This window comes from Bombus bifarius, unplaced genomic scaffold, assembly GCF_011952205.1.
Source record: "Bombus bifarius isolate JDL3187 unplaced genomic scaffold, Bbif_JDL3187 scf7180000008148, whole genome shotgun sequence".
NCBI classification, from domain to species: Eukaryota; Metazoa; Arthropoda; class Insecta; order Hymenoptera; family Apidae; genus Bombus; species Bombus bifarius.
Genome location: NW_022884475.1, coordinates 115,717 through 129,968, shown reverse-complemented (window position 1 = coordinate 129,968; position 14,252 = coordinate 115,717). Strand labels below are relative to the sequence as shown.

At 43.0% G+C, this 14,252-nt stretch overlaps 1 protein-coding gene across 1 annotated transcript in view; it reads left to right on the top strand.

Annotated features, from left to right (window-relative positions):
- Positions 1–14,252, top strand: part of LOC117208632 (homeobox protein homothorax-like) — a 73,573-nt gene that overhangs the window by 50,908 nt on the left and 8,413 nt on the right. Inside the window, exon 5 of the mRNA XM_033449892.1 lies at positions 6,527–6,577. Within this exon, the coding sequence (XP_033305783.1) occupies positions 6,527–6,577 (51 nt within the window). The remainder of the gene's footprint in view (positions 1–6,526; positions 6,578–14,252) is intronic.

Sequence of the window (14,252 nt, the reverse complement as noted above, 5' to 3'; positions counted from 1 at the left end):
CGAGCTCTCCGCTTACCAAAAACATATTCCTATCTATTTTCACGTATTAAATCAATCGGCAGTGTATGGTAATTATCAAAGGTAAAATCTTCGTCAGACGCAGAAACGTGTCTTATAAATCATCAGCAGATACGACTTACATCAAAGGAAGCATGAAAATTCTCAGAACATTGAATACCACGTTTATTCTCCTACATTTTATACAACTGTACTTATATCATATTACAGAGTTGTATATTCTAACTATAAAAATAATTCAAATGGAATTTAAATGTTCGATGCACTAGATCAAAAGTGTATAAATCTATTGGCTACTGAATAGTCTCCGTCTTTCAATTGTCAGAGATCTCATACACAATAGGACTAATACTGCTACTGAAATTCCACGAGTTATTAGTATCAATACAACGTCTTGCATAACGATAACAAGTTTAGTAACAAAGCGAATGAAACTCCAGAAATAAATTTTACGAGCTACAAGTCAGCAGATAATCCCATTTCGCCCAAATTTGTAAAGTTCTAATAGTGAAACGTGAAACACACAATATACACATAACTTTTCACTTCACCAATACATACTATTTAAGTAAATTACTATGCAAGAGGATTCAGAAAATGTGAACAACGAAAAATTAGTACCTTTCAAAAGCAATCGAAATGAAAACGAGTGACGACTGCATCAACCCATTATAGTACACTCGCGAATAAAATTTCTTCGAAAACCTGACATTCATTTGTCATGTATATCTCGCATCGCAGATTTTCCACAACATGATCGCGTCATAAATTTCCCACCAATGTTTAAAACATATAAAAAATGCAACACATACATTACGTTTCTTCGCGAAGGCTTCGTTAAAGCGGAATGAAGCCGGACAAGGATGTAAAAAACAGTGGAAATCAGCGTGCATGAATCGCTGGGCCCCGACACGGCGCTCATTTACGCGCGTACGCGTTTCGTATCTTGGGCATCCATCAAATACGCTTGCGTATACACGGCAGCGTGCGCGTCGAACGCCGCCGGAAAACGTGCAAGAGCGAAGAGGATCGACAGGCGTTTCGAGCAGGCAGCGAGCGTAGGGCGGAGGCCGCATCATCGGGCGTCGCTTCCGACTGCGTCGTCCCTGTCTGCTTATAAATAACACCATCTCCTCGTTTCTTCGCGCATTTCGCAGTTTTTCTCGTCCTCCTCTTCCGATTCTCCTCGAGGCCCTCTTCATCCTTACAGCATGCTGCTGCAAGGCTAATTAATATCACGTGATGAGCGATCGTGGCAAAACCTCGCCGCCGAGATCGCGAAGGAAGAATGCACATCGAGAATGGCATAACGGGACGGAGGCGGTTAACACTCGTGAATTACGATGACTCGATCATTTGCGATCTATGCTTCTTACGTATTGCGTGTCCGTTGTCTTGCTCGGTTGCATCTTTGTGATTTTGTTCTTTGAAGTAGAAATGGAGAAATGATAAATCGACGAAATGGAAATAGAGAAACGAGAAATTCTAATTATGTTATATTATGCAATTGTATAATATAATGTAACTGTAATTGATACATAAAATAATATAATTGTAGTTAATTACAATTGGTATTAAAAAGGATGGATTCATTTGTTTTTATTGCTGTTCGTTTACTGGAAGCTTATGGGAGATTTGAACTATGGAATTGATAGAAAGTATGAAAATTTCACTATGTAATGAGAAGTATAGAATCCTAAACACAAGAAGAAATAATATAAGTTAGGTATATTTTGCAGAGTAAAAGTTAAGTTATTATAAACGCTTTTTCTCGAAATATTAGAATATACTGCATAGAATATTAATCGTTTCAAGATCGAATGTCTCTTAAGTTGTGGCTAGAAATTTATTGTTATTAATTGCTGGCGATAGAAACATATTTTTCTTTTTTTTATCTTCTCGCGAGGATGACACAGTACACTAAAACAGTTTTATCAAACACAAACTCAATTATCAACTAATTAATTATTGACAATTTAAAACGTAATATTGTTTATACTCAACGTGTCAAACGTGAAATTGTTAGAAAACGTATTCTCTTATTCCATTTAGAGCTCAAATCATAAACGATCGAATCACAGTGAGCCAAAAGTGATATGTAGTCTATAAGAGCATAGAGATGATATTGTGCTTTCAGAGGAAGTTCAAGAAAACTTCGATGCATCTGGCATTCGTTTCGATAATTCTCGAATTCATGCACGGGATCATCGTACATATATACGCTACACATATTTGCGATGGCGTTCGATCGAGGCGAGAGAAACGCGCGAGAACATCGAGCTGGCCGGAGCAGATAACGTGCGGCGAGGAACGAGGCAGCGGGTGCTGCTTTCGCTGGTCGAGAAGCAACAAAACCGCAGCTCGGATATAGAGGACACATTGTGCGCGCGCGGACAGAGAGCGGAGGAACGCGTCGCAGCGAATCGACTGCTCGCCTCGCACCATCTCGTCAACTCGAGCACTCGCAGCCCCTGCGAGTGTTGCGCGTCCGTTCGTTACCACCGCGATACCATCTTCTCTTTTTCTCTTGAAGCGCATTCTGCTTGCTGCGGCGTGCCTGCGCGTCTTTTTTCACCTCGCCTTCTTCGACGCCCTTCGCTTGTTCCTCGTCGACGAACGTCCAGTCGTTGCAAACCGTTTGAGATTCGATTCTCGATCACAGATTTTCCTTCCTCTCGCGATTTTCTTCTTCATTCAACTAGTGGTGGGAAATTAAGGAATTACGTTGATTTAAAATTTCTGTCGCGTGTCGGTAATAATGCGAGGTTGATAGAAGGGATGAGATATGCGATGTGAGTTTACTGGGCAGAATATGAAGTGCGCTAGTTTAATAGAGAAAGTAGAGATATACGGAGCTGAAATATTGCGACTTTCTTGATTGTATTAATCAGATATGTGGCTAGAAATTATCGTGTTTATTGAAATCCATAATGTTTGTTGCATAGTAGGACGAAATTTGTACCTACGAAATAATTATTCTTTCTGTTTGTCTCCTGTTTAAGCTGCTTAGAAGCGATAACCTGCAATTAATTGCATAAGTTAAAAAGTGGAAGAATGATGGTTTTTAATCATTTTCTCCAATTCAATTTTTAATCATTATTTCGTCAAAAAAGTAATAACTCATACGCTTGTAAAAAAGAGAGCGTGAATTTTACCTCATACCTATGAATACACGATAGATTTTAGCGCATGCTAAACATTTGACAGATGCTACGAAAATTATTAAACCTTCATAGATAAAATACATCAAAAAAGATTTTAAACGATAAAAAAACTCCTCATCGTTTATTATCATGTACAATCTGCTTGCATCTTGATAAGCAAAAGCTTAGGGCGCGACAAAATCCAGTCGCGACGATATTCTAATAACGGTTTACTACGTTCGAACATGCATCAATTAACCCTTCATTTCCAATTACGTGGCTCGGTAATTGCGAATAACGAGCGCCTCGATGATCATCGGTTTTCCCTCGCTTGGTTTACTCTCCTTCGACGGGGAAGAAAACAAGAGATAGTAAACGCGAACAAGACACTAAGATCATGCATTTAATTATGTCGATCCGATCTGCTGTGATTCTCGCTTTAACGCGCCGTTTTAGCGAACTGGACCTCGATTTTATAACCCAATGCGCTGGTTCGGTGTGATATTTACGGGACTCGTAACCGTGGCCACTTTTCACTTCGTTATCCGACTGTCGGCATCCAATCGGAGGTTCTTTATTATTCGACGAATCGGTGTTATCGCATCGAGAGACGCGTTGACGACGTCCTTTCATTGTGGCCTCTTCTTCTTTATTATCTCGCAGAAAGCTCCGATACGAGGCTCTCGTCACGGAAGTTAGTAAAGTGTGCTACCTCCATTATAAAAATTCCTTCGTGTACCGCGCCAAATTTTTGTCTTACTTACGCTCGGGAATCTCATGGGGAAAGCTTTCATTTCTAAAACGCTTAAACAAATTTCCATTAGCATTTATTCTCGTTATATAAAGATAGAACTTGTATTAGGGTGGTTATCTGCCTTCAAGCTCCTCGAGGATATCCACAAATAAATTAGATAACCAGATTAGTAAGAAATAGTAGATTATATAAATAAATGTAAGGTATTATTTTATATCGTATCTACACTTTTCTGTGAAATTTCGAAAAAAATTAATTATTTCATTATATGAGTCAATATTACTAACGGGCTAGAATCCTTTCTATTATATTTAATGAGGCCAACTTCTGCATAAAAGTACGTGTGTACATTGCTCAAAATAATTAGCGGATTATTTAGACATTCGTTACATCCGAACATTTTTTTTCTCTTTTACAACTGTTTTAAATACCGTCTTTAACGCAATGTCATACGAATAGCGTATTACTCAAGTCTATAGAGTTTCTTCTTTCCCTCTGTTCATTTAGTTGATACGATAAAATCATCCATGCTAACAATTCTCTAATTATATTGACTAGTATATAATTTCTCCATACTAATTTCTTTTTCTAAACTCTATATCGTTCCCACAAAACAACATTTATTACCAATCTTCTGCTGTAAAATCCGTACTTTCATCGGAAGATTCGTATCAAAACGAGCTCTCTCCGATACAATAATTTCTCCAAACCGCCTTCCTTACGGCACCTCTTTCAAAAACCTTCACCTACGATTGCAAAGACTCTCCTCGAGGTTGACCACCTTCACTCCATTAAAAGCTAATTGCGGATTGTCGGTATCGCGAGGACTCGCATCGGGAGGCACACGTGCGTCCTGTGGATCTCGTTGATCGGTGGCGGTACCGAAAGGGCCGGTAGGAAGAAGGTGGAGACGACGAAGGTGCGTCGAGAAGGATGGCGAAGAAGAAAGAGGTAAGGTAGCTCTCGAAGCAGTCACTATCTGAGGGAGCACTCATCGCGGCCGCTTCGTTATCGGCCGCGCGGAATCATAATGGGCCATAATTGCATAAATATAATGTTAATTAACAATTAAGATTGCCGCTTTGCCTAATTGAATCGCCGCTCCTGCTAGCTGAGCGGAGAAGAGGGAGGACACCCCGTTTCCTCGTTCGATCGGTCGCCAAGTGGTCGGTAAAAGAGGGACAGGAGGGGACGTGGATCCGGAGAGGGCTTCGAGGTGGCTTTAAACGTAACGCCGTATCGGAAAATTATGCCGATGGTCGTACCTCGAGTATGCACAATGCACACGTTCGATACGAAACGCCCTCGGAGAAGCGTGACCGTGTGTCGCTTTAGAAAAACGCGTATTTATATATACACGGCCGATGCCGATTCGAAGAAATAAAGAAGGAAGAGTGGAAGGTTAGTCGGAGAAGAAACTGCCCGCGATGAGCACAGTCCATTCGCGCGGACCTGATAGCGAAGGCACGACGACGATCGGGCAACGTGAAATCGTGCCGAGAGAAAATTACGAGATATCGTTATTTTTAGCAATTATCCAGAGGAAGAGGGTGGAAAAGGAGAAAAAGGAGAAAAGGGAAGAAGTAAGCTGGTCAGTATTAAGGCGTCTAAATATATATATATATATATATATATATATTTGTTACCTTTTATTGATAAGCTGCGACAAGTTCTAAGAGTTAAACACGTATTTAACTAGTTACGCGTAAATATTTAAATATCGTAAATATTTATTAACGGAGAACATGCTAAATACATATTTTGGCACATTTAATACAAACAAGACGTGACGAACGAAACAGATGGAAGACAAAGGCAAAAAGATAAGACAAAGAATAATAATTGATAAACTAGTTATTACAAGTAATAACTGTTGGCGATGACTCACTCGGTTCAAGGCTGTTATAGAATCATGAAAAATATCGATTTCGTCATCGAGCTTGTTGACCGATATACACATTCGGTTAATAGAATTAAATTTATCGAAAGGAATACGGTGTTATTATATAAAAAGAGTAAATAGGAATTAAGAGCTAGATGCGATGCGGATAAAGTAACAGATTTATCGTAAAATAGATAGAAAATAAAAGCAATGGGAAAAATTGAATTCGTACTAAATATCAGCAAGTATCTTAATACTTATATACGTAGGCTGAAGCAAGAAATCGTGTACGAAGATCTTCTAATGGTCTCTCTTCGCTGTGTTTCTTCTTACTCGAGAGGTCTGCACGTCGTTACATACACGATATCGACATACACGGTCGTTGAACCGGTACCATCTATGCCCGATGCGTATCGATCGCTCGATGGAGCACACGGAATTTCGGGGACGCAATTAGCGGCGTGCAGATGCAATAATAATTAATTCCCGTTAATCCTCGCGGAGTGAATCGACCGATAGTCCGCGGAGCTTTCCATGTACGAGGGAAATAAATGGAATCGCTCGCGATACGCCAGTCTCGAAATCTTTGATTGTGGATTCTGTGAGATCGTCGAAGCTTCGTATTCCACCTTCCCTTTGGTTCGATCCCCTTTTACTCCTTTGTGTCGATCCGGTGCACAGCCTCTGGCGAACAAATTTTATTCGGTTCCTTTTATTTTCTTGTTTCAGATGGTACAGGCGATCCAGGTCCTCCGGTTTCACCTCCTCGAGCTCGAAAAGGTGAGCACTTTTCAGATTCCACGTTTTCTTACCATTTCCAAGGCTATATAAAATGTTGGGAAGAATTATGATTTTTTGTCTGATGTAGTTATGTTTCTTACAACATTTTATATAGCTTCATAAATTGGTTAAGATCGATTAAAAAATAATATACTTAGTAATATACCCAGTAGTGTAATAATAGATATAATAATATCGTAACGTATGAAATTTCCTACTTTGTGCTATCAAGTTTCTAAATCTTAATTAGTTTTACCTTTTTCATAGATTACTTTATTATCGTTTTATCATTCCCGTATGTTTCTAATCCTTTAATTGTTAGATACATTAACAATAGTTGATGGACATTTCTTGAAACAAAACGGTATTCATTCTCGATAAAGAACCGCATAAAAACACCTTCCACGTCCACGTTTCTTAATTCTCTAAATTTTATATTACTTATCGTTTGAAAGGAAGTATTTTACAACTACTACATGTAGAAGCTCCTCAGGTTTCAGAAAAGAGGAGGATGCCAAAGACAATTCATTTCGAAATTGTGTGAAAGTATATACTTATAAATTTTATAAAAATATGATTTATCATGTTGTCTTCATACTCTACGGCCTACGATATAAGTGTAACGATGACTAGCATAAACCAAAGGGTATAGTTCCATTAACAACTGAACAAGTAGGTAAAACTGTAGAGTAAGCGCGAGGTTGACGCGTTTAGGTGAACTTTCAAGCGTACTAGCGAACGTCAGCGAGCGGCGTGTTCTCTCGTCCGCTCCAATTGTCGGGGATTACCGGGTGTCGCGGTAGATAAGCCGTTCGTAACGCTTGAAAAACAACTGTTACGGGCGGAGCGCAATTTTCCGTAATTGTAGTGAAAGCTCGGCACCACCCGTCCTCGGTCGTCGGTCAGCTATGGTGCACACCTTGGCGGTTTGCTCGGCTCGGGCCGAGTTCCAGCCGTAAGTGGCGTCATTTAGCTGTCCAATGGCCGCTAGACGTACGAACACGGTGCACGCTCCAAGTTGTTTGCATTGGAACGGCCATCTTTCTCCACCGAGATCGTGATTTTTTCCCTTGCCCCTCTCGTAAACCGGAAACCTGTAAATCGGAGTACATGTCTCGTATTAGATCGTATAAAATGGTACGAAGTGTGTTATACCGAGAAGCCGAACATAGAGGACATGTATTAGCATATTCATTCTTAATACAAAAGGTAGTTAGTAAAATATAAATATAAATATTAATTACTAAGATCGAGTGATTAAATTATTCATCGAGCTTTGCATTAATCAGAACCTCTTTTAGTCATGGTGTTGAAAACGAATGTAGACGAGACAATTTTTATTACGTCAGTTTTAAATCCTGCAATCGTACAAAGGATTATTGGATAATTAAATTAGTTGAAATAGTTTATAAATATTATAGACGCATAAAATATCGACGGTCCATAACGAGTGACATAAACGAAACTCATTCACAAGTCTTCGATAATCCACAACGACATTGCTTCGTAAAGCTAGTACAGGTATTACGATTAAAGATTCTATCGGCAGCAACTTTCGATTTTCCCCGAATTCTAATTAAGACAGGGTCGGAAGATACCGCGGCCGCGATCGGTCCCAGCGGACGTCGAAAAAGTTGCAGGTTGGTTCGTGTCACGGTTCAATCGACGACACGAGAGGAACAGCGGTCGGGATTAATTGAACCGGGCAGCCGGTTAATATTCCGCGTGCGTTCTCGCGTTGTTACTTCGGGACCAGGGTAAATAAATATTGCATTAGAAGGCCGGCATGTTTCGGCCCGTTTTTCCCCCGCTAACGATTGATAACCGTTCGACCGGTAAAGCCGGTGTACGCAACAGAAAAGAGAAAGGGAGAAGGAAAGAGAGTGCAAGTTTTCAGGAGGAGCTGTTTGCGTGGCCGCAGAATACCGGGGCGGGCCCCGTTCGGCCTGGCTACGCCGTTTTTGCGCCGATATTTTATCATACGAAATAGCGGACATCCATCGCATTTCCATCGAAATGGCAGCTGACGTGGCGGCAGCCATTGGCCAAGGGAGACCAGGCCGTCTCGATGCGCCCCTCGTGTATGTTGCTCCCTCTCGACAGGCCCGCCTGGATCGACCGGTCGATCCTGCAATTTTATACCAATTTTCCTCATTTGCCGCGATTACATTATTATAAAGGCCGGGGCTACCTACCGGCGAATCCACGTTGGCCTGGAGTACACGCGGGCCAACCCTTCTTCCTCTCTTTCTTCTTTAAGCATCCTGAGTAGGTACTTTTTCTTATGCACGTCGATTACTCGTGCAAAGAAATTCTGATGGTCGTGCCTGGTCCGTTACATGCAAAATCGTAATCACTATCGTCGTTCGTTTATTTAAGAAGTCTTGGCAAAAAGGATGATAAGAAAGATGCGTTAAGAAGACTGGAAATATAGCCAACTGGACGATAGGCGAGATTAAAACTAAAAGAAATAAATATGTATATACGAATTGTAACATAAACGTTCAGGTTCTGTTGCGTTCTATTCGCTCAAACATAAATAACTTCCGCATCTTCCCACTGTATTAACAAGACGACTAGAAAACTGGACTCTAGAAATTGGAAGAACAGTAATATTTCTCTAGCTTCGTCAATTTTTATACATCGAAAGAATTACACGTACACTCCCACGAAAGATATCAATCGATTCTTCTACTGGAACGTCGAAAGTACAGATCGGAGTTGCAAGAAATCGGCGTACAGTCATCCTCCAATGGAAGACCGCTAAGAGATAAGAAACCGTCTCACCAGGATCAAGACGCCAAACCGATATTCGATCCCGATCGTAGCTTTTTCCTCCCACAAGTCCAGGCTCCTACGATTCCAATACGCCAACCGGTGGATTTATTTCAGCGAGATTGTCGGTCGCGATATCGGGGCGGGTCTCGAAAAGCCGCGACAAAACCTGGCCGCAATTTGGCACGGTGTGCGCCGCACTGGCATCGACGGTAATGAAGATTGAAACGTTCTTGGTCCCCGGAGTCCTCCGGGGACGAGCAGAGCCGGGACATGGAGGACGCGGAGCGAGCGAGCAAAGCGGAATGCAGCGAACGCGCGATCAAGAAGATTCCATAAATATCTGGAGCTCCGAGCAGCGAACGACAGACAGAGGACGAGAAAGTGATAGATGAAGAGAGAAACGAGACGAGAGAGGAAGAGGTGTATCGAGAGGGACGAGGATGTTTGACCAATAGGGAGAAGCATGGTAGCCCGCGGTGCTGCGCTTCGTGCATTTAACATTTTCGAGCCAATCGCGTATTAGCATAATTACGTTTTGCAGGGGCCCGGTGCGTGGAAGGAAGGTTTCTTCTTCTTTATTGCTCTTTCTCTCGTTTCGTTCAACTTTCTTGTTCGCTCTATACAACCTCTCTGCCTCCCTCCATCGCGAGTCGACCTCTCTTTCCACATCGATCTTTCCTTGAGTTGCAGCCTAGTTCGTCGTCTTCGTTCAGCTACCATGTTTTCCTCCGTTCGTCTTCGTCGTTCGTTCTTCTCCCTTGGACCTGTATACTCGTGGCACACACCACCGTATATACACGCTATCACCGGTTAGAGAGCGGTAAATTTCTTATGGGGTATTATGGCGCACCGTGCATACCAACCGGGATTCATACCGGCGCAACACGCGGACACAACCCTCTCCTCCAGCTGCCCTACCTTAGAAACTGGTTCTAAGTTATACCTAGTCCTGTAGGGACATCCGCGTGCCTCCTTTCTCCGTTGTTCGGGTTATGTGTTTTCGTGGACATCTCGACGGCCAGGACATCCGGGTTGCTCCGCAGGCTGTTACCCTCTGCCTCCATTTCAGCGCCTTTTCGATCGTGAAGAATAACGTAGCCGTGGCCCTTAAAAAGGATTCACCTATCTGGATCTCAATTGTTTATTTCGAAATTAATAGAGTCGGTTGTAAAATTAAAATTGGGGCAAAAAACTGTGAAAATTGAAAATAACTTTTTAAAAGTGCAGACTATAAGTAATCAATCTTCTTTAACATGGACTGCAAGGTTTTGACTACAAATGCGTCTCCATTAGCGAATGTGTTGGCGAACACTGTTCGCGAATTAAACGTTCGAAAACCAGAATGACTCCCCACTCCGTCCGTTCGCCAGGACCAAGATGTCATCTATAGCCGAATGGAACGCATAGTACGAGTCGTTCGTAGGCGTACACCCGGTATATAGGTATCGTGCGTGCCGTAAGGGGTGGTCAGGTTGTGAATCGGGGCACGGTAGAGGAACTGAGACAGACACCCCGAAACCTTCATTACCTTCGGCTTCAAAGGAACCCATTGTGCCGTAAATGGGGTTCGCTCTGCGCTCCTCTTTCCTTCTTTCTTTCTTTTTTTCCTCCTCTTCTTTCTTTCTTTCCCTCCTTTCCTCGCTGTGTTCCTGCGCGTACCCCGGATCCGTTCCATTCTTCGAGCCGTTTGCCTTTCCGAGAGGCCGTCGACAGAAAGGGATGAGGTACAAGGAGAGAGAGTACAAAGAGGGAGAGACACTTGCTCGTTCGTTTCTTCGTTTACGTAAATTCTCGAGTAATTTCGGGGGTCGAATGAAAGGAGGAACGAGGGGGAGGCTGGGGGTACGCGAAGTTCTTGGGGGCGGAGAGGGCACGTCGCGATGGTATAATGTCGCCTCGTGCGGAACCTCCCCTCGCACGATCCAAGGGGAGGAGAAAGGAGGCAGAGAAAGGAAGAAGGGACAACGGGCCGTTTAAGAAGTCTTTGAATCGAGAACTCGTTTCGAATGGAGGGCCCGCTGCTCTCCGTTCGTTGGCGACACGCTTCTTCTCGCTGTCGCTGTCCCTTTTCAGCCGGAACATCGACGGTCACCGCGGACTGGTTGAACTCTCTCAAACGGAAACTCGCGGGGATCTATCTGGGCGTGAACACCCGTAAGCAAGGGAATTTTCTTCTTTCCCTAGATAATCTAACAAATGCAATTTTAGTTCTTAGAAGTATTACTTAGTCGATCGTAATATAATTTTGAAAATATCACGTGGGTTTACGGAATAGCGCGTTTACTCCAAGCTTCTTTCTGTTTATTTGCTGTTTATATCTTTGGACGTAGGTACGTGTTACGATCTTTATTTTTATGTATTTGTGTAACGATAACGAGGAAGATGGAATGTTGACGGAAAAATCTCTGACGCGCAATAGGGACGAAATCCGGCGGTTTGGACAACTGGCGAGCCATCGAATCGACACCCCTATCCGCTCGCAACTTGTTAAATCGGCCATAAAATGGGAATAATCTCGAGTTACAGGCGACGTTGTCGCTGTAGCTGGTATCGTGCTCGGTCATCGCGAACCAGCCTCGATTTTTCGTCTCCTTCTGTGGCGTTTCTTCTACACGCGCAGAGGAGAGCCACCTTCCGGTAATGGCGTTGCCTCCGGTGTCGCATGTACCTTACGGAGGAACACGAGAAGCGTTCGCGGGGACGCGATGAAAGCGATACCCCTCGCTGTTTGCAAGTGTATACGCTCTCTCTTTTTATTCCTATTCGTGGCTTTTATTTCGGCCTCGGAGTGGCACGTGAAAGTTTACGCCCGCGGTTCATCGCAGAAATTAAATACCACCGCGCTTCGCCGGATAATTCCATCGATAGGACGAAGAGGAGAAGAGCTTTCACCTTCTTCGATGGAACCAGAAAGTTGACGAGGAGAGAAGGAAATAGCGATCCTTTGAGACACTCGATATTTTCCGTGCCATGTTCTTCTACCACCGCGAACCGTTCGCCGTATCAGAAAATCCGAGAAGCTAGTACCCGCTTGGATGAATTAGATACCAAAGAAGTGCTGCGCTTCCTAGCATATCCTTGGCTTTAGGACAGGGGGATACTGTGTCAACCATGCGGCAGTGCGAGCGGTGAAAGGATATGATATTGTAAGTGGAACGGCAGAAGAATCGTCCAAAGCCTCAAATTTGAATATTTATCATTATGTCATGGTAGTTCTCGAATCTTCTAGTTAAATTTGAACAACATTTTTTTAAGGGGGTTTCTATTTGGTTTTCTTCTTTACGTATATCTTTGTTCACTAGCATCGAAACACTTGCTGGTCTTGTATAAAACACGATATTGGATGCAGTCTATCACAGAAACGATTGAACCTTGTACCTGCGCAAAATATGGTTCCGAAATGTACTATAGCGACACATGGTCATAAGATGATTCGAATCGAGGATGACTCATGTTGTTGTTTTGCCTCGGAGTGTTAACACCGTTTTGATATACGAAATGTAATAATAAACAAACTCCGGACAAGACAATATGGCCGCTACACGCAACCGTCAACCGAAGTCGAATTTAAACTTTCTGGTACTCTCCCCACTAATATAAATAAACGAACACGATCAAGTGAGTTAGTATCACAATCAGTGAGTTAGTATCGAGCAATCTTATAGCGATTAATATCGAGCGAACGTACTGATTACCGTGTATAACACTGAGCGAACGACGACTAAATCTGCACTACAAATAATTTTAAATACATTGACTACACTAAGCATTAACCCGTCTCGTCACTACATACACCAACACGTACAATCGTACACCACAGTACGATGAAAATTGGCAGAAACCGTTTGCTAGAGAAGTAGAGGAATAATAAATTAACAATTATATGTTATCCTCACAATCTCCGAGGTAAAATTCATTAAAGAAATTTGCAGTGAAATTAAATGGGGAACTCGTGGAACGTATAATTTATCTGAGATAGCAATCTTTAATGATTTTAACAATTTCTCGTAAGTAATCTAGTATTCATGAGTGGGGATGTAAATTTCTCGACATATCATCTGTTATACCTGTGATAGATATTTAAAAAAACCCGCAGGCAGATCACCAGGCCCTTTTACTCGTGACAAGAAGTCGGAGCAGAAAATGGTCACGCCGTTTCTAATAAAAGTCGAGAGCGGTCAATGTCGTAGAGGATCCGTTGGATCCTGTGTCAGTGCCGGTTGGACCGATCGTCTGCGGTATAGGGTGACGCGATTCAGAGGGCCGATAGATGGCAAAAATTCGTGTCCGCGATGCATCGTATCATGTTCTAGATCATGAGCCGAATACTGGAGAGGTTTTTGGTGAACGCGGAGTACGGTATCAACTTCGAGCATCCACTCACGCGAGCCGATACAAACTATCCGCGGCACGGTCTCTTTTGGGCCGGAAGTTAGAGCGGTTAAAAGCGATTATAGAGACGGGAGATTCGAGTTTCACGCGATGCCAAGTTCGAAAAACGATTTTTGCTCAGTGATGGGGTCGGGGTGTGTTCCGAGCTCGTGTACGAGCGGTAAAAAATGGCTCGATAACCGTGTTCTGTGCTCGCCACGTATACAGAGAAAGGCGTACGGTGTAGGTGAACGCTTCTCAGCGTTCAGGCCGTGGCTCCTTTCGGCGATCCGTCCCGGGGAGGAGAGAAAGAGAGAAGAAGAGAGAAGGAAAGACGGAACCCCGTTTCTTTTCTTCGGTGAGCATTGTCGGCCGGTTCGACTCGACTCCCGGCGGATCAAATTCTAACCAGTCCAGCATTATAGCTGCTGTCCTTCGAGCTCTCTCTCCACCGCCCCCCTCGCCGCCCTTTTGGTCCCGCGTTAAAGAGAGTCTAGTCATCTCGAGGAGGCATTGTGTTACCGTG